General features: G+C 40.3%; 1 protein-coding gene across 1 annotated transcript in view; it reads right to left on the bottom strand.

Annotated features, from left to right (window-relative positions):
• LOC136857933 (E3 ubiquitin-protein ligase SHPRH) overlaps window positions 1-25850 on the bottom strand; it is a 396601-nt gene that overhangs the window by 64570 nt on the left and 306181 nt on the right. The window contains exon 20 of the mRNA XM_067137032.2: window positions 2918-3025. Within this exon, the coding sequence (XP_066993133.2) occupies window positions 2918-3025 (108 nt within the window). The remainder of the gene's footprint in view (window positions 1-2917; window positions 3026-25850) is intronic.

Here is a 25850-nt window from a genome sequence, read left to right as displayed (position 1 = left end):
GAGGAATCCGTTCCTTCCGGATCAATACGGGGTTCTCATGGCCTATGGCACTGCCATCCAGAGTTCCTGCCTTCATTTCCTGTGACTCTATGACACGTTAAATAAATTTATGCCACATTGTTGTAATAAATAAATTGAGTCATATTATGATATGGCTCAATGTTAATTTTCCCCTTTTTTAAAGTTATTTTTGTGAATTTCCTTGCCTCATTCATGTTGATATTTTCTCCCTTTTAAGGAGTTATTGAAACCGATGTAAATTCCGTGTTGTGAGTGAGGATTATGATTTCCTTGGGGAAGCTCCCTGGAAAAAACCCAATACTAATGAAGTGTAACTAAATTAAAAAAAGAAATCTTATATTTTGAGAGGGTTATTCAAACTGAACCAGAAATAGTATGAAGTTGCCGAAGTTTTAATGATGTATTCCTAACTTGCTGTAGTTGTAACGATTTTAGCTTTTCTTTTCCTTTCTTTGGATCAGCCGGCCGTGATTAAGATTAATTTAATTTTCCTAACCTGTTAATTGAAAACTAACGTTAAAATTTTATTCATTACTCATACGAGGACAATATCTCTATTTTTTGAACTTAATTAAAACTTGTCTTCAGAATTCAAATGATTTACCTTTCCTTAAAAGGTTTTTTTCTTTTCTTTTGTTAACTCTTTTCAACAATCGTACCGTACCAGAATATGCAGAGATCCATGGGTAATTAGCGACACCCTGACCTGCTTAAGGTAAGTCCCATGTCTGTTTTCCTTTTAATTTTGTGTTTTTGGGGGGTGCCTTTGGCTTCCTAGGGTATTTTAACTTGTGCTGACTCATTGATGGTACCAAGCTGGTACACATTAATCAAGATTAATCAAGTCTACTAAATATTTATTATGATCACTGATTGATAAATATAGAGAAATGTACAGTATATGCATTCACAAACTGTAAGTCAGAAAATAAAAGTATCAGCTATCAAGATATCAAAAATACATTTTCAGGCCTCACATTTTCACAGTTGGCAAGTTTGACATAGAGAAGATGGTCATTTACATATAAACTTTTGGATCATCCTTGACTGGATGAAGGGGAAGATATACTGCATATCTGGTATTAATCTGACTTGCTACCTGACACCATCAAGCTCTTAAAATTGTACTCTCTTTTAAACTGCCAGTGGTCACGATATGAGCAAAATGCTCACGGTCATTGAAAATCATCTGCTCTTTTATACAGCATGTAGTTTTGAACTCGAGCCCTGATGCAACTTCGCAATGCAGTTTTGAGAGAGGGACAGATGGATTGGAATGCACATCTGTGACCTTGAGAAGGGAGAGGGAGGGAGGAATTATCAGCACCCGTCAACGGTGAGCAGTTTGCTTCATGCGCGACCAGGTTACGTTGGCGCTAATTTCTGTGTGCATGATAGTTTCGCTATTGTTGAATGTTGTTTCATAGTTGTAACAGTTCTTTGCAACTTATTGTATTAATGTGTTGCATAATTAGTGTGTGATGATGGCTTCAAGGCATGACTTTTTGCTTATTTTGATGAAATTCCTGGTGATCAACTTGGGGGCGAGAACAGTGACTTGGACTGTGAAAGTGAACAAGTGAACATAAAATGTATACTGAACAGTCCGAAACAAAAGAACGTGCTGACGGAACCGTACCTGGAGAGCAATCTGTAACTAGCGAACAACATATGTTGGAGGTAAATGAGAATTTCATGTTTAGTGATGATGTTTATATATACGAAGAGATAAGGTGACAAAGTGGGGCAGACACTCACCAAGAAGAAATCCACGCCTACGTACTTGGTGCTGAAAATATAGTGACTCATCCTCCTTGTGTAAAGGGCACTGTGAAAGATGCACACACTGTTTCAGAAAGTTGGGAATTGTTTTTTCCAGATACAGTTATAACCATTTGGGATTTATTACTTTTTTTAATTTAATTTTTTTATTTTTACTGTTTTTTATAACCATTTTAGATTTATTCTTACGGTCATTTAATGTGTTATTACATTTATGCTTCCATGGCATCAGCCCATGCGTCTTGGTAGGTGTGCTATTTACCAACTGATGAGCCCAACTTAGCACACTGGGGCGAAATGCTGGCAACCAGGAATGAGTTAGCTGGAAAATTTATAATGTCCAATAACAGACCAACTATATTGGTATTTATTATGTAAACACATCATATCATACCACGAGCATTTTGCTCAACGCGCGAACGCTTGCATTATTTTCATCCTAGCGACAACTGGGGGGTTGAAGTTCACACTCTTATGATGAATTCTGGTTGTCAGAAAGGAATTATAACAAGAACACAAGACATCTTTTCATAATGGCCGAAGTATCACAAAAAGAAACTTGCTTCTAATATTCTTAATAACTGGGCGAGTTGGCCGTGTGGTTAGGGGTTCGCAGCTGTGAGCTTGCATCTGGGAGACAGTGGGTTCGAACCCCACTGTCAGCAGCCCCAAAGATGGTCTTCCATGGTTTCCCATTTTCACGCCAGGCAAATGCTGGGGCTGTAACTTAATTAAGGACATGGCAGCTTCCTTCCCATTTCTGTCCCATCATTGCTAAGACCTATCTGTATCAGTGTGACGTAAACAAATTGTAAAAATATATATACATATTTTTAATCATGCTTCTGATAAGTGTCCTGCATGAATTATAATTTCATGTACATTATCTACGACTTGGTGCTGAAAATATAGTGACTCAGGTCCACATCCTTACCCAATTTCATTCACTGTCATTCATTTCATCTTCATTAGTTCCTCAACTGAAGGTGTCAGGAAGGACATTCGGCCATAAAAACAAGCCATATAATTTCATCTCACCTCATTCCTCACCCCATATCAAGAAATGAGACTAAGGGGTAGACATATGTTTCTTTATGAATGCTTGTAAACATACCTTGAATTCCCGCAAATTTTGCTGATACTTGACACCAGGTTTCAGTCGTCTAAACACAATGCTATTCTCTTCTAATGCATTCTCCAGCACATCCAGTACTTTTTCCCACTGTAAATAAAACAAATATACTGTAACAATATCATCAGATTAGATCATAAAATTATCAACAAATTGTGAAAGCATCCGGAAAAAAAAAAAAAGTATGTTCAAAATTTTCAAAACTCAAAAGCACATGTATTAATTCTACAGAAAAAGATAAGAAAGAACAGAAAGGAATGCATATGTTGAAATCAAATTTCTAAGCAGCCTATATTTTCACAAATTAGATTTGTAGACTGAATGTGCATGGATGAGGGTTTTTTTGTTGCCAGTTGAGTTCTTTTTCTATTATCTCCAGGACTCCCAATGGTGGAGTTTGAAGACACCATGCATCAAGTGGAAGCTTACAGCTACACAACATATACCATGTAGCCTATTTCCTCAATCTTTATTTAAGTGCAAAGTTGGAAATGGATTTCTGAGTTCTGCCTTTCACAAATCTGAGAATGAATTTCGTTGTAAGTTTAAAAACCTCTTCCCTACACCATAATAGAGGCATGCAAATTATTGTGACAGGTTTTCAGAGTTCTTAAAACTATAATTAATACTCAAAGGGGTAGTGTGTTTAATTAAACTATTATTTACAGCTCTTTACGAGTGCATTTGCATTATGAGTTTTCCATTCGACATAGCTTTTACTCATTATCACGGTCCAATACACTGCACATTGGTATATCGAACTCCTGTTCTTCAACATGGCTTTTCACAGTGCAATGTTGTTCTACAACAGTTCACTTCACTTCTTCTTGCACGCAGCATAATCAAGACTGTCTTGATTCCCTACAGTACTTGCTGATGCACAGGGCTTGCGATCATCTCGTATCTCTCTCACAATTGATGCAACACTGACTCACTATTACAGACTTGTGACTGCCTTTTAACTCACTCATGTATGCATTGATTCAAGACAGACTCAGTCTCACTGGATTCGCCCAGCTGCAGTCGATGAATTTCAGCTTAGAGGAACCCTAAATGCAATCCTACTGTGCTGAATAATGATCTTTGGGCTGCCACAGTTGGTGCATTTCAACTTCAACTGTGAGAAACAAGTTGCAAAGGGCACAACTTCACTTTTTGATGCCTATGGCGAGTCCCAGCTCTCAAATCTAAGATATCATGGGGCGTGGTATAAATGGGCCCAACATTATGCATATGATCTCTTCAGAGTTGGCACGAAGTCCTTTTAACTGATGAGTGCCGGATAAGCCTTGTTCCTAACAATTGTTGGCAACATGTCTGGAGCCAAATCTGGTCAGGATTCAGGCTCAGACACATTGTCCAGCGTGTTCAGCAAGGTGGTGGCTCCCTGATGTTTTGGGGAGGTATTATGTGCGGCCACCATACAACACTCCTAGACATGCTGCGCAATGTCACAGCTGTGCAACACAGGTACAACATCCTCCGACCCATATTGACACCGTATTAGCAGCATTTTGGAGAATATTACTCAATGGATGAAAATGCAAGCATTCATTGTGCGGGTCTTGCTAATGACTTCAGAATATGCCTGGGATAAATTAACGGATGCTGTTTGTGGACATTATGACCCATCAATCACTCTGAGAAATCGACATTAAATCACCATTGAGGACTGGGATAATTTGGACCAACATAAACTTGATGAACTAATGGACAGGACATTATGTCAAGACGAATTCAGGCACACATCAATGCAAGGGGACATGTTATCTAGTATTAAGGGTAATGGAGTCTGCTGTCTTTAATAACTCAAATAAACTGAAAAATTGAAATTATATTGTTGTCGTAAAGGCTCCCATTTGTTGTATTGTTGGGCAATAAATAATAACGATATGGTACTGGTACCTCTGTATGTCTTTCGTTTTTTTTTTTTAAAGAGCCAGCAACTCTTTGGTCCATGGTGATGTAAAATTCTTCTTTATGTGTGTACATAAATTTTAAACATTTTTTTCTTTAACAGTTTTCTTGGACATCAATGGAAACTCAAGTACCATAACTAATTAATATGCTAAGAACATTTATTTTGCTTAGAATACTGTATTTTGTTCTAAGAAGTATTCAACTTAATATTTTGAAAATTTGGAATGTTGGTTTCAGTGGTTTTCTCTGTTTCAAAAGCAGTGCAGTAATTTGAATTCCATTTGCTAAGAAGTAGCCCTAGTAGAAGACTATTCACCACCATTTTTTATAAAAACAAAATGATGGGCATTGAAAATTGAACTTACCATACAGAATTACACTGACATTGTGTTTGTGTGACACTGAATGTAAAGATTTTTTGCAATTCTCAAGAATGTACAATGCCAATAATTGTAGCATGGAAGTTCTGAACCAAGTACTGGTAAGTGCCATTTTTATCAATTTTTTGTATGTTCCAAGCAATTTATATGCTAAGGCCAATAAATTCCGAAACCCACAAAGTACCAGTTCTTCTGCAAGTAGTTCATATTGCAGTCCAGATATAGCAAGCACGGCATGTATGTTCACAATCCATGAAATTTCTACAAGTATGTGCCATGTGGCTTATTCGTAGAGCAGCTAATAAGTTTCAATGTGTTTGTAGTGTTTGTTGAGCTTACAAGGAGACCCTCCCAATACGTCTCCAATGATTTGATCCATTTTCAATACATATGCAGGCCATTGTGAGAATTATCACTGATTCGAATTACTAGGTGCAACTCCCACCCAATTCAGAGAAAATGGAATTTGAATATTTCGAGAATACTTCACAATTGATGGTTATGAATTTCATGTTTTTGGTCTGTATTGAACTGAGAATAATATATAAGTAATAATAATAATAACAACGTAAATGTTTCCACCTTTTCAATACTACAATATATTCACAAAATTACAAATTACACGGTACTAGTTTCGACCCGTGATGATGACCCCTAGATGGGTCGAAACTAGTACAAGACCAACATGTGATACATTCCCATCGTTAACAAATCGTCCCACCGTCCCATCGTCCCATCGTGAATGCATACCACAATGAGCAAGCTCGCCACCTCATGAGCTTGTGATTCACAAATTCACCCTCCGTAGTGTTTTCATGAGTTCATTTCGATGTTCCATTTGCATGGTATTTGTATTACAAGCACAATAAAGATATGAACAGTAATATGTGGTTGACTAATGTGTGTTTTGTCAACTGCTTCTCTGTAGGAAATTGGATGTTATGTATTCAAAATATGAGTACCTAATTGTTAAAATGTTGACTGTTTGAAGAACTGTGTGGGTACAGTTATAAATGATGAGTATGAGTTTGGTATCATAATCAAATCACCAGCATTTGAGCCATTTTAAAATTCTTCTTCCATACGTTTTAATTGATATATTGTGGTGTGTTCACTGTTTTCTGGAGCGGGGATTGTAGGCGGGGGGAATTACTCACAGCCCCGTCACATGTGATGTTAACAAATGGGAGCCTAGCCTCCAGCTGCACAGGTGCCAGTCGGTTAGGACACTTGCTACAGTGGCCGCCACTGGCTGTTACATCACTCGAAGCCTCGCGGAGCGTGGAAACTACAAGTCCCACGGATTGACAGCCTTCCATATCTGGAGATTTCCATGGGGTTCCAGTGACTGACCTATTTTGAATGCTAGCTCCGCATATGTAAGGCAAGAGCACCTGCTGAGTGAGGTGCGAGTTAGCGAGAAGCTCAGCCGACGAGTGAAGGGGAGTTGGTGTAACTCAGTCAGTGAGAGGATGCAGTGAGTGAGTGAAGAGGGCGAAGAGTGCAATCAGTCTGTGTCTGCCAGCTGTTGAGTGTCTGTGTGTGGGAGCTGAGGACGCGTGCTGTACGCCTGTCGCTGTGTTTGTGAGTCTCTCAGACCAGCTGTTGGAAGGGAACATTTGAGTGTTCTGGAACAGCGTGGAAGAGAACATTAGAATGTTGGCATGGGGCTGTGTACGGAGTTCTACTGGTGAGTGTGGACAACGAACATCATCCTGAGTGGTGAGACTGTCACATTGATGGTTATGAATTTCATGTTTTTGGTCCGTATTGAACAATATATAAGTAATAATAATAATAACTTAAATGTTTCCACCTTTTCAATACTGTCACATGCGGGCTGCAAAATGTGGACTGTGACAATGCCAACAAGTGTGACTGAGTGAGACTGTAGCGTAAATGATAGGAGACTGTATCAGTGTAAAAAAAAGCAGTGAGTACTAACACAGAGAGCGCGTACTGTGAAACTGTATGTCATGAGTGTAAGTGCGAGCTTGGTAATACTGTGTGTTAATGTATAGTCCTAGTAATTAGATAATAAATCTTAGAAGTAAAAGGCTACCAGATTCTGTAGTCATTTATTTACCCTGCCAACATACATACATTACCATTATAGACTGTTATGCCTTTCAGCGTTCAGTCTGCAAGCCTCTGAGAATTTACTAAACGTCGCCACAATCCTCGATTTGCAACTAGTGCTGTGGCCTCATTTAGTTCTATACCTCTTATCTTTAAATCGTTAAAATCCGAGTCTAACCACTGTCGTCTTGATCTCCCTCTACTTCTCTTACCCTCCCCTCCATAGCAGAGTCCATTATTCTCCTAGGTAACCATTCCTCCTCCATTCGCCTTACATGACCCCACCACCAAAACCGGTTTATGAGTACAACTTCATCCATCGAGTTCATTCCCAAATTATCCTTTATCTACTCATTCCGAGTACCCTCCTGCCATTGTTCCCACCTGTTTGTACCAGCAATCATTCTTGCTACTTTCATGTCTGTTACTTCTAACTTATGAATAAGATATCCTGAGTCCACCCAGCTTTCGCTCCCGTAAAGCAAAGTTGGTCTGAAAACAGACCGATGTAAAGATAGTTTCGTCTGGGAGCTGACTTCCTTCTTACAGAATACTGCTGATCGCAACTGCAAGCTCACTGCATTAGCTTTACTACACCTTGATTCAATCTCACTTACAATATTAGCATCCTGGGAGAACACACAACCCAAATACTTGAAATTATCGACCTGTTCTAGCTTTGTATCACCAATCTGACATTCAATTCTGTTGAATTTCTTACCTACTGACATCAATTTAGTCTTCAAGAGGCTAATTTTCATACCATACTCATTGCACCTATTTTCAAGTTCCAAAATATAAGACTGCAGGCTTTCGGCACAGTCTACTATTAAGACCAAGCTGTCAGCATAGGCCAAACTGCTTACTACATTTCCACCGAACTGAATCCCTCCCTGCCATTTTATACCTTTCAGCAGATGATCCATGTAAACTACGAACAGCAAAGGTGAAAGATTACAGCCTTGTCTAATCCCTGTAAGTACCCTGAACCACAAACTCTTTCTACCATCAATTCTCACTGAAGCCCAATTGTCAACATAAATGCCTTTGATTGATTTTAATAATCTACACTTAATTTCATTGTCCCCCAGTATAGCAAACATCTTTTCCCTCGGTACCCTGCCATATGCTTTCTCTAGATCTACGAAACATAAACACAACTGCCTATTCCTCTCGTAGCATTTTTCAATTACCTGGCGCATATTGAAAATCTGATCCTGACAGCCTCTCTGTGGTCTGAAACTACACTGGTTTTCATCCAACTTCCTCTCAACGACTGATCGCACCCTCCCTTCCAAGATGCCAGTGAATACTTTGCCTGGTATACTAATCAATGAGATACCTCGATAGTTGTTGCAATCCTTCCTGTTCCCTTGCTTATGGATAGGTGCAATTACTGCCTTTGTCCAATCTGAAGGTACCTTACCAACACTCCACGCTAATCTTACTACTCTATGAAGCCATTTCATCCCTGCCTTCCCACTATACTTCACCATTTCAGGTCTAATTTCATCTATTCCTGCTGCCTTATGACAATGGAGTTTATTTACCATCCTTTCCACTTCTTCAAGCATAATTTCACCAACATCATTTTCCTCCTCCCCATGAGCTTGGCTGTTTGCAACACCACCAGGACGATTTCCTTTTACATTGAGAAGATGTTCAAAATATTCCCCCCACCTCTCCAGCAATTCCCTGGAATCTATTAAGAGTTCACCTGAATGACTCAAAACACTGTTCATTTCCTTTTTCCCTCCCTTCCTAAGATTCTTCATTACTGTCCAGAAAGGTTTCCCTACTGCTTGACCTAGCCTTTCCAGGTTATTACCAAAATCTTCCCATGCCTTCTTTTATCATTCAAGAACTATTTATTTCGTTCTGTTTCTTTCATCTACGTACAAATCCCTGTCTGCCTCAGCCCATTGTTTGGAGCCATTTCTGATAAGCCTTCTTTTTACGTTAACAGGCTGCTCTCACTTCATCATTCCACCAAGATGTTTGCCTTTTCCCATCTTTACACACAGTTGTTCCTAGGCATTCCCTTGCTGTTTCTACTACAGCATCCCTGTATGCCACCCATTCACTTTCTATATCTCGAACCTGCTTACTGTCTACTGTTCGAAACTTCTCACTAACAATATCCATGTACTTCTGTCTAATTTCCTCGTCCTGGAGATTTTCTACCCTTATTCGTTTGCAGACAGATTTCACTTTCTCTACCCTAGGCCTAGAGATACTTAGTTGACTACAGATCAAATAGTGGTCTGTATCATCAAAAAATCCACAAAAAAATCATACATTCTTAACAAATTTCCTGAATTCAAAGTCTGTTAAGATATAGTCTATTATGGATCTGGTACCCCTAGCCTCCCATGTGTAGCAGTGAATAGCCTTATGCTTGAAGAATGTATTCGTAACAGCTAAACCCATATTAGCACAGAAGTCTAGCAAACGCTTCCCATTCCCATTAGCTTCCATATCTTCCCCAAATTTACCAATCACCCTTTCATATCCTTCAGTTCTATCCTTGCTGTTGACCCTAACCATGATGTTACTCAATGCTTCATAAAACTTGTCAACTTCAGCCTCATCTGCACCCTCACATGGTGAATACACGGACACAATTCTTGTCCTAATTCCTCCAACTGTCAAATCTACCCACATCTACCCTGCCAACATGCTACAATATTTATTGTCCGTCACGTATATGGCGGTACATATGGTAGTACGGTATATACTATTGTAAGAGATGTGTTACGACTATGGACTGCTACATGAAGCACACGGCTGTGAAGAATAGCAACAATCAAGAACACCATGGAAGTGAGAAGAAAGATTCTATTTGTGGTCCTGAAGCTTATTGTGTAACACAGATTTGCTTACTGCACCACTCTCGAAGTATTCAAATCCATTTTCTCAAAACCGTGTGGGAGCGGTTCCTTGCAATCTGAATCAGTTAAAGCTCTTGCTGTGATATGCATTTATATTGATAATGGATCAAATATGAGGGAACATGTTGGCGAGGTCTTTTGGTTTGTCAATAATCAATTAACTTTGCAGGAGATCAAGAAAAGGCAAATATACGAGGACTCAACATATGAATCACATTAGGAGTGAACCATACTTTGTATACAAGAAGAGAGATGGGAAAGCAAAAACATCACTACCTGGACAGGAAACATAACCTCAACAGCACTCATATCCTTGCAGTTCGTAATTCGTACGGAACATCATCACATTATTATTATTATTATTATTATTATTATTATTATTATTATTATTATTATTATTATTGGAATATTTTGCTTACAGGCTGCATGTTGCTGTATCCAGTGTGAGAAATATTCCAGAGGAAAAAGCAGACCTTGTTCGAGTGCTACTGTTCTCTACATCATGAATTAAAGAGAGAGGCTATGATAGTCAAAACATTTTAATATACATATTCCAATACAGCAAAGTTGGTCTGAAAACAATGTAAGCATCATTTCATCCAAGAATTCAATTGCTTCTAACAGAGTACTGCTGATAGCAACTGCAAGCTCACTGCATTAGCTTTGCTACACCTCGATTTGATTTTACTATGCTTAATGTATTCACAAATACACATATAAAATGCTGTCAAATTGCGTACACTTATTTTTATTCACAAACTGTTGAACATTTGTCACACATCAACAAACCACCATTTTTAACAACTGCCTATCACTAAGCACATGGAGTAGAGGTGTGACGGTCCAGATATAATGTGTCACTGCTCCAACTGCTCCAGTGATACGACTGGAGCAGTGACACGTTGGCGGTCCAACCACAGATGGAGCTGAGGAGCATGGCATAGCATGCAGAGCGCGGTGGCACGCTGCCGGTCCAGCTGAGGAGCATGGCTCCGCGGTGACACGCTACCGGTCCAGTGACAACTGGTACAAGCACAAATGGAGCTGAGGAACATAGCATAGTAGGCTTACGTAGTTAGCGGACACACGATTTGCTCTGTTCTTCGATTATGTCATGATCATGCCTGTCTTATCTGATTCGATAATGGCACACTGGTGGTAGGTTGAAAGAATCGAAAATATGTTTTTATCTTCAATTAATAAATACATACATAATAATGTTATTTGTTTTATGTCCCAATAAGTACATTTACGGTTTTTGGAGACGCCGAGGTGCCGAAATTTTGTTCTACAGGAGTTCTTTAACTTGCCAGTAAATCTACTAATAATAATATTTGCTTTACGCCCCACTAACTACTATTACGATTTTCGGAGACACCGAGATGCCGAAATTTAGTCCCGCATGAGTTCCTTTACGTGCCTCTAAATCTACCGATACGAGGCTGACGTATTTGAGCACCTTCAAATACCACCCGACTGAGCCAGGATCGAACCTGCCAAATTGGGGTCAGAAGGCCAGCGCTGTATCGACCAAGCTACTCCGCCCGGCACAATTTTATTTCAAGAAGTAAGTTACAAGTAGACTTTTTGGAAAGAGTAAAGATTACAAGTTTTTTTAAATGTAATCGTTACAAGTAATCCGATTACTTTTATCCAGTTACTTCCCAACTAGGAAAATGATAACATTTCGTGTGCAATTTTTCCCTAAGATTCTGACATGTGAATGATCTATAATGTTGTTTAGAAATCACCGATGATCATTTTGAAATATCTGACGTTTTAAAAAGTATTCGGTGTTGTGAATTTAAAATGTTCATTGATAATATTTACCAGATTAAATGATTAGTTTTAAAAGTGAAGTTTAACTATATTTTAACTATGTTAAGAAAAACAGTCATTAATAATAATTACACTAATATATTATTATTATTATTATTATTTGTAGAAACGTTTTAATGCTGAAGTAGATCACTGTGGATTTCTTTCGTTCGCATGAAATATTGAACACCATACCGGTATGTCTCCGTCCTGTTCTTGTCACAACCTCCCTAACGGTACGGGACAACGACGGGTGTGTCACTGGACCGTTTGCGAATAGCAGTAACAACACTTCCCGGTAGAGCAAACTGCGAGTCGCAGCGCAAGACCGTCACAGTAGCAGACAGCAGTGGACCGGTAGCAGCAAACTGTGAGTTGCAGCGCAAGACCGTCACCATAGCAGTGGACCGGTAGCAGCAAACTGCGAGTCGCATCGCAACACTGTCACCGTAGCAGTGGACCGGTAGAGAAGAGGATCCTGGAGCAGGTTGTCACTGCTCCATTCGGAGAATAGGTGACGCGTACCGGTACGCCAGTACCGACATACCTCTAACATGGAGACTGCAACCTTGAAACAGTTGACTGCTGACTGCTTACTTTAGCATGTCAGCATAAACACAACACAACTCCTGTTAAACAATAACTCCTCTCCACCATCAGGACCGCTTCCTTATATATGTCGCCAGGCCAGGTTTCCAGAAGGATGTGTTGAAACATATCTTCTAGTAAATTCTAGTGTGGTTAATACATAGTTACAATTGGAAGGAAGGCTCTACATAGTTCTCATCCTACCTAGTGTTATTCTGGATGTTACAATGTGTTGCACAACACTGTAGTAGATTACACATCATATATACAGGTAATAATAAAATATATACTATTAATTACAGGTTCTTACATTAACTAAACTCATATATACATAGCACGTTTAATGACATAACCTCACAAACAACGCGATCATATTGTCCGTACATATAAGTTAACTAAGTAAATAATAATAATACGAATACTAAAAGGATGTAAACACTTCATAGTCATACCTCACAAGTCATAATAATAATAATAATAATAATAATAATAATAATAATAATAATAATTCGAGCTCGATACTTGCATTATTTACCCATGGGTTAAAAAAATACTGTTTTCAAGTTATATCAATTACACTTGCATCAATATCCCCCCTATAACTTGAAACAATTCCCACAGTCTATCACACTCGGCGACTTTGCCTTGGTCATATATTGTATCTTCTTTCTTCCTCGACATCACTGGACGTGCTCCCCTCCTTTTGACCGGATCGTGCCTTGTCGAGGGTCAGGGTTGCCTCGCTGCCAGCCTCTTCCTCGATGATAGTTGATGCATTCTTGTCATGACCAGACTCTGCTGTGTCCTTAGCAGTGTCTCCTCCAAATGGGTCCGTGATAGTACCAGGCTTACTCTGTATGTGCAGCGATTGGGTGACTCGCCGCAACTCCAACGCGTGGACCTTGACAGGAGTGCTGGTCTTTAGTAAGTAGACCCCATGGCCCAGCTGCTTATCCACCTTGATGAGACCAATCCACTTAGGTGCGAGACCTGCGTGAAACCCTCCAATCTTGTTACTGACTGGGTGGTTACTTCGCAGTACTTGTTGGCCTGGTAGGAAGATCTGGGTCTCTTCGATATCATCAGCCCTGGCCTGGGTAAGGGATCTCTTCTCAGCCAAAGCTTGCTTCTCCTTGATGTCCTGCAGCTGTTGCTGCCACTCTGCCAGAGAAACAGCTGCATCATCTTGACCAGAAGTGGGTGGTGGACGAATCTCCCAATCCCTGGTGCCGTATGCTGTCGACCAAGGAACAGCTCCGCTGGAGAATAACCGGTGACACGGTTGATGCATCATCGCAGGGCAAAGAGTGACTCTGGTATCTGACAGTCCCACAGTTGATGTTCTTTGTCTATTAGGTGGACCCGTAGCATCCTTTTCAGCTCCTCGTTCCGTCGTTCCATTCGAATAGCTCTTGGGTTCTACATAGGAGTGGTCCACTGCTCCACACCCCATTCTGTCATCATTTGCTGCCACTTCCTTGACGTGAACTGACTCCCGGTGTCTGACAGAATACACCGTGGATAACCGTAGCGGCTGAATACCTCATCTTAGAGAAGGCTGGTGATGCGTCCTGTCGCGGCTTCTGGTATCGGAAAGGCCTCAATCCATCTTGTGAAGAGGTCGGTGATTACTTTTTTTTGCTATTTTGCTTTATGTTGCACTGACACAGATATGTCTTATGGCAACAATGGGATAGGAAAGGCCTAGGAATGGAAACGAAGCGGCCTTGGCCTTAATTAAGGTACAGCCCCAGCATTTGCCTGGTGTGAAAATGGGAAACCACGGAAAACCATCTTCGGGGTTGCCGACAGTGGGGTTCGAACCCTATCTCCCGATTACTGGATACTGGCTGCACACAAACGACTGCAGCTATCAAGCTCGGTTGGTGATTACTAGGAGTCCTGTTTTACCCCGTGGTGTTCTAGGGTAAGCACCCATCAAATCCTGGGCTATTACCTCCCAAGGGCGTTGCGGCAGTCTTCCTCGCTGACTGGAATCTGCCTTCCTGTTGCTCGCCTTGGGCCAGGCGCAGATGCAGCACCCCTTCACATAGTCCAGAATGTCTTTCTGCATGTTGACCCAGAAGAATCTTCCTCGGATAGACTGATACGTCTCTTCGCCTCCTTGATGTCCGGCTTCAGTGCTATCATGGAACTTCTCGAGAATGTCCATCGTGTACTGTCTGGGGATCACCACTACTGCAGGCGCGTAGGAGAGGTGCAATCTGTATATCAAGAGTTCTCCGTCAACCCAGAAGTTCTTGTAGCACATCTTGAATTCCCTCGGGATGAGTAGACTATCAATATTCTGTCTCCTAATCCATTGTGTCATGGTCCTACAGGGCTTGTCTTGTTCTTGCCACTGTTTGATTACTCCCAGATCAAGTTCCTTTTTGATGGTCATAAGGACAGATTCCTTAGGGTCACTCTGGTGATTTTGTGGGAACTCCCTCTCGACAATGGTGCTCTTAGCTTCAGGTTCCATCACCGGGTGCCTAGATAAACTGTCTGCTCCTATGTTCATCTGTCCTGGGATGTGACACTCATCAAAATCAACTTCTGTGATTAACAGAACCCATCGCATCAAGTTAGATTTTGAGCCAGAGACAGAGTTTAACCATTTGAGAGCAGCATTATCGGTGTAGAGCTAGAACTTCCTTCCCTCGAAGTAGCCTCTGAATTTGCCCATAACCCACACCACGGCTAAGGCTTACTTCTCCGCAGTGCAGTAGGGTTGTTCCGTGGGAGATAGCTTTCTGCTGGCATCCTCGATGATGTCCCTTCCGCCGTCACTCCTCTCCTGGAATTACAATGCTCCTAGGCCGGAGTCACTGGCGTCCGTCTGCAGGCACATCTTCCGTTGAGGGTTGGGATGGGCCAGACCGGGAGCGTTGCATATCGCAGCCTTAAATGTCTTGGAATGCTGCCTCTTCCTCGCTGGTCTATCGGAACGGGCGGTTGTTCTGGAGTAGATTGGTGAGTGGTATTGCCTTTTCTTCAAAGTGTGGCATGAAGCTGCTATACCATCCACACAAACCAAGGAACTGACGTACCTTGTTGCTTGCTCCTCAGGCGTTCAGTTTCTTCAATAGCTCAATTCTTCTCCGGTTGGCTTTCTAAGCCTTCAGATGTCAGGGCACAAACCAAGGAACTGACGTACCTTGTCGCTTGCTCCTCAGGCGTTCAGTTTCTTCAATAGTTCAATTCTTCTCCGGTTGCCTTTCTAAGCCTTCAGATGTTAGGGCACGGCCAAGATATTCTACGCGGGACTAGGCGAAGTGGCACTCCTCCAATTGGCAAGTCAGTTCATGAATCTTCAGTTGTTCCAGCACTTTCCTCAGATGTACAAGGTATTCTTGAAAATTCTTGCTGTGAATTTAAATTTTGTTGAGGTACAATGGGCAAAAATCTTCAACATATCCTGATAATACCTTATCCACGATTGCATGAAGTTGGCAGGAGCATTCTTCAATCCAAAAGGCATTACTGTAAACTGGCACAATCCTCTCAGTGCCATGCAGGCGGTCAGTGGTCTAGAACTTCCCTCGACCTCCACTTGCCAGTATTCGGAGTTGAGATCCAGCGTGCTGAAAATCCCAGACCCACTTACTTGTTTCAGCGAATCTTTCAGGTCATTTCAAGTCAGACATGGGGTAGATGTCACTAACGGTCTTCTCGTTCAACCTGCGAAAGTCCACACACAGTCGATATTCCCCATTCTTCTTTTATGGTAGAACAATAGGTGAAGCCCAACAGGATGTAGAGGGTTCGATGGGACCTTACCCTTCCATCTCTTGAATCTTCTAAATGACAAGGTTGCGCTTATCTGGATTGATTGGATAAGGACGTTGCCTGATGGGTGAGGAAGTGCTGCATTCAATGGTGTGGGTTACCATGGTACTCCATCCTATTTTATTGGTGATGACTTCCGAAAGTCCTTTAAGGTGCGTCTCAGCTCCTCTTCTTCACTTGGTTGAAGATACGTTAACTGGATATCTCCCAGGTCTACGTCGACTTCTGCATCCTTGCGAGTCCAGAGATTTCCATCGTGCCAGGCGACCCTCAGACATCTGTCTTTTCCCGAAAAAACTTCATGAGCTGCATAGTCTAGGATCACCTTGTAATCCACCAGAAAGTCATGACCTAATATGATGTCAGATATTAGGTTCTGAATCACTGCAATGTCAATTACAATAGGCAGGTCCATGCATTTAGCGGTTAGGTTAGTCTGTCCTTGGATAGAATAGGTCACCCCATCCACTGCTCCCACTACCCTTCCAAGGCGGTGAGACTTCATAGGCGGTAGCAATCTGGCAACAATCCCGTTGACAAATGAATGGTTTGCTTGGCTGTCGAGTATGGCTGAAAAATTATCGTTGTCTATCCGTAACAGCAAATATATTGGCAGATGGTCCACCTAGTCAATACAGTATTGACTAGGCGGACCATCTACCAACATATTTGCTGTTATTAAGTCAATACGGATCCAATACCGGCCACTATGGTCAAGATTATTAATAGTCTATCCGTTAGATGATAGCTGGGCGGGGTTGACCGGTTCTATTCACATTCTGACCAATCCCTCTCCTACTTGACCAGGGTTGCTTGTCTGTCATGTCTTGAGGCGCATTCCTGTTCCCGGTCCCATCCCCCCTCAATCCAGAATGGGCCAGACCTAGTTTTCCGAAGTCAAGGCTGGGCACTTGTTCTTCAGGTGTCCCGTTCTTGCACAGTAGTAGCACTTCCTTACAGTGCCAGTCTCTTCTGTAGCTTAAGCCATGCTAATATGGCATGTTCATAAAGATGATGTTTCCCATGTTGCAAAGAGCTTGTATCGGCCTCACCTCAATTGACTTAAGTGTTTCCATGATTGTTCCAGAGAGGGCAGCTCCCTTGGTCATGAGCACGGAAGATCATTCTTTCGGCGATACAGTAGTTTTATATCTTTGGAGCGATTCTTTGCATTGTTATGTGTTTGGAATATAAACATGGACCCCACGCAGATTGGAGTGGCAGTTTTATGCCATAAATGGGTTTTTAATAGATTTGAACTTGACTCATACTACCATCTTTCTTGTTACTTGGATTATTGATATTACAGGTATGGTAATCCTTGTATTTATACTATTTGTACGGTTAAATTGTACCGTTCGCCTCTTCTAATGATGGCCGATTGATATGTGTTCTTGTGCTCTACAGCGAGAATGGGCTGAGTGTCTGTGGTCGACGTGATCATGATGTGTTCATAGCTGGGTCTCAGATTGATTTATTTTTGTGCACTACATTGTAAAGTATTTTGCCATCAATGAATGTATGCCCTGAGTGTCGACATGGAGATTCATTCGTGTCGTACGGAGTGCGTGAGCTGATGGGTTTATGTGTGACCACTGGGTCTCTATTATCCTACTGCTAACTGTCTGCGCCGTGCATGCTATCTCTGACAAATGTGAGACCTTTGTTTGTGACCATGAGAGTCATACTATATGAGTTTGTGTTCAACTTATTAACTGGAGCAACTGCTCAGTTTGTTTACCGATACCAGCAATGTCTGAATGTTTGAGTGTGTGTGGGTGGAAGGAGAGAAAGGATGACATATTGGTCAGCTCATTTTATATTTTAATCTTGTTTCTGAGCCTCATGTTTATTGCCGGTGCGGTGATATTTATTTTGCCTTGGTTTCAATCACGGACGTTTGCTTGCCCACGAGGCCACCATGTTCTTTTCTTATATTCAGGCTATGGGCATACCTGTGATTCTCTTTGGGTTTGTATTTTTTTCTTTGGTCCAGAGACGTCTCTCTGCACTATGTTGTGATCTCTCGCATCTTATTTTTATCTTCTCTGAACTTTACTTCTCCTCGCCACGTGGGAGCTTTAATCTGTGTGGTAATTGTTGAGACGATGTGGAAGTTAAATAGACGCATATATATTATGAATTTTATTAATCTCACGGAAAGAATGACCGAGTTGATCTGTGTGGATTGTATTCACATTACCGCATTATGTAGCAAGATTGCAATTGAGACGGTGAGCCCGTCTTATGAATAATTTAAGCTTGGTGTTTGAAAAAGCTATGCTCACACATTAGTGGTTGGAATTGGCACTGGCTGGAAACAATGCCATCAATGTAGCCAAATACTGGTCACAACTTGTGTAAATAATGTATATATAGTGTAGATAATTTCATGTAATACTTCCTTTCTCCTATTTTTTTTTATTTTTTTGCAATTAATTTGTTCATATGTCTTTTATTTTCAGTGATTAACATACTTCATATTTTTATTTAATTTTTTTGAATTGTGTTTGAATTGATTTCTTATATATTGGTACCTCTGACACGAATAAATAAAATAGTGTTATGACTTCAATTGGATGAGCTCTGCACATGTACGTACCCTTTGTTTTTAATTGCTGGCTTCATTTCTTGTTTCTTTTGAATTTTATTATATCAATAAACCCTCATTTAAATTTAGTTGGGATTTTATTGCTAGTAGCTTTAGTCTGATTTCTGTTCTGCTTTTGAAATGAGGACCGTTTTCAGTTCAGGGCTGTGTTTGGCCTTTCCTAGTCGGGGTCCACGCCTCGAATCTTCCGGCGTGTGTTTTAGGGCGAGGTAGGTTGTCGGTAAGGAAGGGGGTACGGCTCAAGCTTTTGCTCGTGTGTTCCTCCTCCAACTGGACAATGATTCTCCATAGATCATCAAAGGATCTCGGTTGTGATACTTTCACTAGGGGTCGAATCTTATTTTGGAGTAGCTTTGTGATGTCTGGTAAGATCTCGTTCTCGCTTCCTTCCGGGTACAGACGCTTGAAGAGCTGGTACTTCTGAAGAACAAAGGGACTAGCACTCATGCCAGTGGGTTGTGCCTCGGTCAGTAGCTTCTTTTTCATGGAGCTCTTCACTCCTTCGGAATTAAACCTAGCGAGGAATTCCCTCTTGAAGTCCGTCCAGTGTAAATTTAAGCCCTTCAAGTTATTCCACCAAGTAGCGGTTTGACTCTTTAATCGTGGTGTGACGAGTTGCACGAAAATGTCCTCTAGTAGATTAGTCCTCCCTAATAGACTAACCGATCCCTTGATGAAGCTAGTCGGGTTCTCTTCCAGTCGTCCGTGGAATTCCAGAAGGATGTCTATAATAAACTTCAGCTCTAGGTGTCCTGTATTGCCGGTTAGGTTTGAGCGGGTTAGAGGTGTGGCGATACGTCCTGTTTGAGATAATCTATCTTCTACCTCATGAAGGATGCTTTTTCTTATATTCTGCACATCTCCCTTGATGGTCGAAATCTGGTTTTCTAACCTTCATTCAACAGCAGCACTATGGCTTCCAAAATTTCCCTCAAAGGCAGAAATATGGTCTTCAAAATTTCCCTCAACAGTAGAAATTCTCCCCTCAACCTGTTGCTTAATGCCAGAAACCTTGATTTCACTTCCTACTTCAGGTTTGAGATATCCTCTTCCAGCTGCCCTACATACTATCGATCTGTTCAATCTGTCCCAGTTTTGACCTGATGTCCGGTATCTGCTACGTTAATCGTGATGTCGCTAATTTCGGATTAAATTTTGTCACCTACGGTTGAAATTTTTAATTCAAGGTCCTGTTCTACTTTGTAAACCTGTGTGTACACTTGCGTTCATTGTCCGGTTAAAACTGTATTAGCTTGAGAAATTTTGTCTGAAATTTTGTCATTTACTTTCGAAATTTGGTCTGCAATCTGTTCTGTTAGGGCGGAATCGACGACTGAAATTTTGTCTGGAAGTTTATAATTTACTTTCGATATTTGATCCGTTAAGTTGGAATTAACTCTTGAACATCTGAAATTTTGTCATGGAGAGCCAGCATGATGGTCATTAAGTTAGAACACATTTTGGGAATATTTACCTCTCCTCTGATGTTTTGTCCAGATCTTCGTCGACCTCAACGAAAAGCTTTCCGGGATCTTCTCCTTTCCGAAGAGATCTTCCCGTAACTGCAACTGCAGCGATTTCTTCTTGGTGTTCGTTGGAAGATTTCTCTTGGTGAGCTCGTGTTTGAGTTGTTGCATGGACATATTTCCTAGTATTACTTGCATTTTGATCTATTTTGGACTACATTCGTATTCACTCGAAAATTCTTATGTCCTGTCACACGGTCGCCAATAATTTATTCACAGACACACACAAAATACTGTCAAATTGCGTACACTTAATTTTATTCACAAACTGTTAAACTTTTGTCACAAATCAATAAACCACCATTTTTAACTACTGCCTATCACTGAGCACTGCAACCTTGAAACAGTTGACTGCTGTATGCTTACTTTAGCATGTTGGCCTAAACAGAACACAACTCCTGTTAAACAATTACTCCTCTCCATCATCCATCAAGACTGCTTCCTTATATATGTTGCCTGGCCAGGCTTCTAGAAGGATATGTTGAAACATATCTTCTAGTAAATTCTGGTGTGCTTAATACATAGTTACAATTGGAAGGAAGGCTCTACATAGTTCTCGTCTTACCTAGTGTTATTCTGGAAATTACAATGTGTTGCACAATACTGTAGTGGATTACATATCATATATAAACCCCATGGCACTACAGCCCTTGAAGGCCTTGGCCTACCAAGCGACCGCTGCTCAGCCCAAAGGCCTGCAGATTGCGAGGTGTCATGTGGTCAGCACGACAAATCCTCTCAGCCGTTATTCTTGGTTTTCTAGACCGGGGCCGCTATATCACTGTCAGCTAGCTCCTCAGTTCTAATCACGTAGGTTGAGCAAACCTCGAACCAGCCCTCCAGTCCAGATAAAAATCCCTGACCTGGCCGGGAATCAAACCCAGGGTCTCTGGGTAAGAAGCAGGCACGCTACCCGTACACCACGGGGCCAGCCTACACATCATATATATACGTAATAATAAATTATATACTATTAATTACATGTTTTTACATTAAATGAACTCGTATATATACAGCACATGTTTCATGATATAACCTCACAAAAAATCAGATCGTATCGTTTGTACATATAACTTAACTATGTAAATAATAATAATAATAATAATAATAATAATAATAATAATAATAATAATAATAATAATAATAATAATAATACTAAATGGGTGTAAACACTTCATAGCCATACCTCACAATAATCATAATCATAAAGTAAGCCTCTGTGGCTCAGGTGGCAGCACACCGGCCTCTCACTGCTGGTTCCGTGGTTCAAATCCCGGTCACTCCATGTGAGATTTGTGCTGGACAAAGCGGATGGAGGCGGGACAGATTTTTCTCCGGGTACTCCAGTTTTCCCTGTCATAATAAATTCCAGCAACACTCTGCAATATCATTTCATTTCATCTATCATTCATTATTCATCACCCCAGGAGTGCGACAGGCTTTGGCAGCCGGTACAATTCCTATTCTCGCCGCTAGATGAGGGCTTCATTCATTCCATTCCTGACCCGGTCGAAGAACTGGAAACAGGCTGTGGATTTTCATATTCAATCATAACCATTAAAAAAAAAAAAATTCGAGCACGATACTTGCATTATTTACTCATGGGTTAAAGAATATTGTTTTCAAGTTACATCAGTCTATTACACTTGCATCATGCTACCATCCTGGAAGAATAGACATCCTACATACTCAAAATGAACCAACTGTGCCAGTTTTGGATCCCTACATGACAGTCAGTCCTCCAAGGTTTTCTTCCCCAACTTCTATCACATTATCATCTTTAGCTTTCCTCTTTTCAAGCTCCAAAATGTTGGATTGCAAGTCTGCAGCACAATCCACCATTATGATAAAGGCACCAGCAGTTATGTCTTTCAGGAAATGAACCATGTTAACCAACTCCTGTAATTACTCTCAGCCAAGAACTCATTGTATCACATCTCACAATTACCTGGTTGTTCACATAAAAGCCTTTGATTGTCTCTAATAAATCCCGATCCCATAAATCTTCAATATGGCGACATCGTTCTCTTGGTACTTTTGTCATATGCCTTCTCCAGGTGAATGAACTTAAGTGTAACAGTGTATTCTTCTCATAACATTTCACAATTATTTCATGTAACTGTAACTGTCTACTCTTCTCAAACATTTCACTATTACTTAATACACACTAATCATCTGGTCCAAAAAGCCCCTCTGTGATCTGAAACTGCACTAGTTTTCATCCAATTTGCTCTCCACCATTGAACACATGCTCTTTCCTACAATGTCTATGAACCATCAAGCACAGAACTAAGTTGAGAGGGCACGCAAGTGAAATGACTGAAGCAGGCTTCCTCTACTTTCTCAGCACCAAACTAGACAATTTTCATGCTACAAGCAGTGACAATTTCTTATTACGAAAAATTAATGATAATATATTTTGTATGTTATTTGTTCAGTGGCAAATATTATTTGTACCACTATATGCATGAATATGTAGGTTATTAATGATCATTTTGCAGTGCATTACAGTATATAGATTTAAGACAAGGATTGCTGACAAGAAGTCTGGAATTATATTTTGCATGTGAGTACTTTTCTTCACCTTATTCCAGTTATTTATGGAGTCACAGGAGCCACACTGGCTCATTTTGGTTTTGGCCAGTGGTTTAAGGCACAATAATCTTCCTTATGCCACATAAATTTTTTAGATGAAAATTTCAACCCAAAATGGACAAGGATTCAAACATCAGTCTTCCAGGTGTGAATGGAGCAGCTAAGCCACTGAGCAAATAATACCCCCACATTTCACAACTGAGTAAATTAAATTAAAACATTTGTAGTAGATATTTGAATTCTCCTACCATGTTTGTTTAACATCATTTATTACTTAACAAGTTTCCGAAAGATGTAAAGGTTTCCAAAATATTAAGCAATAAACCTTTCTTTTCTGTTTTTAAAATGGATAGATCTTGGTTAATAGATGTAAAATTATGATTTGAGTCTGTCATTTATAATTTAAGGCTGAAGATGACCCAATATAAGGGTCAAAACTCGTCCAGATGTAATACATAATATTATAACATATTTTATACAGTATTGAATAGGTGGTCCTTCTCATCCTAGTCGATAGTGGCAATTCATCAATACGGGCCAAAATGAAATAATTTCATATGTATATCCTTACTCAAATTTAAAACTTATCTTTTTATGCTTTGAAGCCATTTCATTTCTAGCTTCCCACTAACAGATAGTAGCATTTATTATTAACAACGGATGCCATTCAGCTTCCCCCAGACCGAGGTTGCCCAGTAGACAAAGCATTCCGAACATCAGTTATAACGTATCTTAACCCATTAACGCCTGAATTATTTTTTTCTAAATTTTTATTTGTTTTTTACATTGTTATGACTCTAAGTAACACAAACACACTGAAAAAGAAATGTTTAATGTTATTCATCACTCAGTTTTGAAAATATTTGCCGTTACCATATGGCAACGCTAGGCGCTTCTACTGCCTACTTATATTGGATATCACTTTGATTAAAAATTTACACTCTGAATCATCGGCAGGCTACTATTCTACATTATGATTATTATTAAATGTAATACTACTAAAATTCAATAACAATTAGAACTTTACATTTGATATATTACACACATCACTTCTTTCTGTGTTTGTAAAACCACACGGTCTAGCCAGTATGAAAAGGAACAAAACAGTCGATGCACAATCCCACTCCACACTTCAAGCACATTGTCCTCACACTGGATTTACAGTTTTCATTAGCGCACCTTTTCCTCTTCTTTCCTTCTGTGTGCTGGACAAGGTGGTCAGTTTTATCAAGTCTTACAGAATCTGATATGCGGCCGCTAAGAGGGGTCCGTGAAACTGCTGGTCGTCCAGCTTCTTCGTTGGATAACTTTATTTCAGCGTTAGCCAGTAATTGACGAGACGTCAGGTTGTCAGCTAATCCACCTTCATCCTCATTTCCAGAATCCTCATCTGTGTCTATATTTGGTATTGGTGGTTCAATAAACACATCACCGTCAATATCATCATTGTAAATGATGTCCAGTTCTTCAGCAAGTGAAAACCCGCTCCTAAAACAATAAAGCAAAATATACGTTTTACTGAGTATAAACGCCTAGCGTTACCATATGGTAAACTTGAAATTCGGAAGCCATAACTTCCACATGTTTTGAGTAAAATCATTTGTTATGGTCATAGAATGTATATTACACTATACAAATAAGTATAACACCAAAAAATAATCCATGTAATAATTATAAGCTTATAAAAATGCACTTACTCGAAGCGGATGTCCATTTTTGCTGCACATTCAGCGATAGCAATTTTTGAACTGTCTGTATGCTATTATTGTAACAAACACGTCAATGAGTGCTACATTGTCGTAAGCGTGGTTCCCTTATAGAGCGATAAGCAGTGGTACCAATCCGCCAGCACAACTGTTGAAAGTACAGTAACAGCTTTAATAATGTATTACATGTGTTACCATATGGTAACGCTAGGCGTTAATGGGTTAAAATCAGATGGTAAATGCTATTTCTATGTCATTCATAACAGTTATACAAATAAAACTTTCTTCAGCTTATCCCAGTTATTTCTGGGGTCGCTTGAGCCACCTAGGCTCATTTTGGTTTAGGCCGGGGGTTTAGGACCGGATGCCCTTCATGACGTCACGTGATTCTTGAGATGAAAATCTCGACCCAGAACCGACTGGGATTAGAACCTCAGCCTTCTGGGTGGGAAGCCAGCAGTTAAGCTACTGAGCTAATCACGCCCCCCTCATAACGGTTATACAAATGATTTTGCAAAATAGCAACGGAACCCTTAGCAACTACCAAGGCCACTGTGTTTGTAAGTTGACTGTGTAGCCTGAACATCTTACAGAACTGCTGACTGAATACTTCTGCCTTTTGAAGATCCTTACATACACATTCCCCTTGTTCATTAATGATCCCTGGAATGTCCTTCTTGGAATCTGTTTCTGCCTTAAAGTACCTATACGTATCCTTCCATTTTACACTAACATTTGTATGACTGCCAATTATGCTTGCCATCATGTTATCCTTAGCTGACTTCTTTGCTAGATTCAATTTCCTAGTAAGTTCCTTCAATTTCTCCTTATTTCCACAGCCATTTCTAACTGCATTTCTTTCCAATCTGCACCTCTTTCTTAGTCTCTTTACTTCTCAGTTATAATATAGTGGATCTTTACCATTCCTTACCACTTTTAAAGGTACAAACCTATTTTCACGTTCCTCAGTAATTGCTTTATACCCAACCCAGAGTCTGTTTACATCTTT

The sequence above is a fragment of the Anabrus simplex genome, chromosome 1, assembly GCF_040414725.1.
Source record: "Anabrus simplex isolate iqAnaSimp1 chromosome 1, ASM4041472v1, whole genome shotgun sequence".
Classification (NCBI taxonomy): Eukaryota; Metazoa; Arthropoda; class Insecta; order Orthoptera; family Tettigoniidae; genus Anabrus; species Anabrus simplex.
This window is presented reverse-complemented; position numbering and strand designations above follow the sequence as displayed.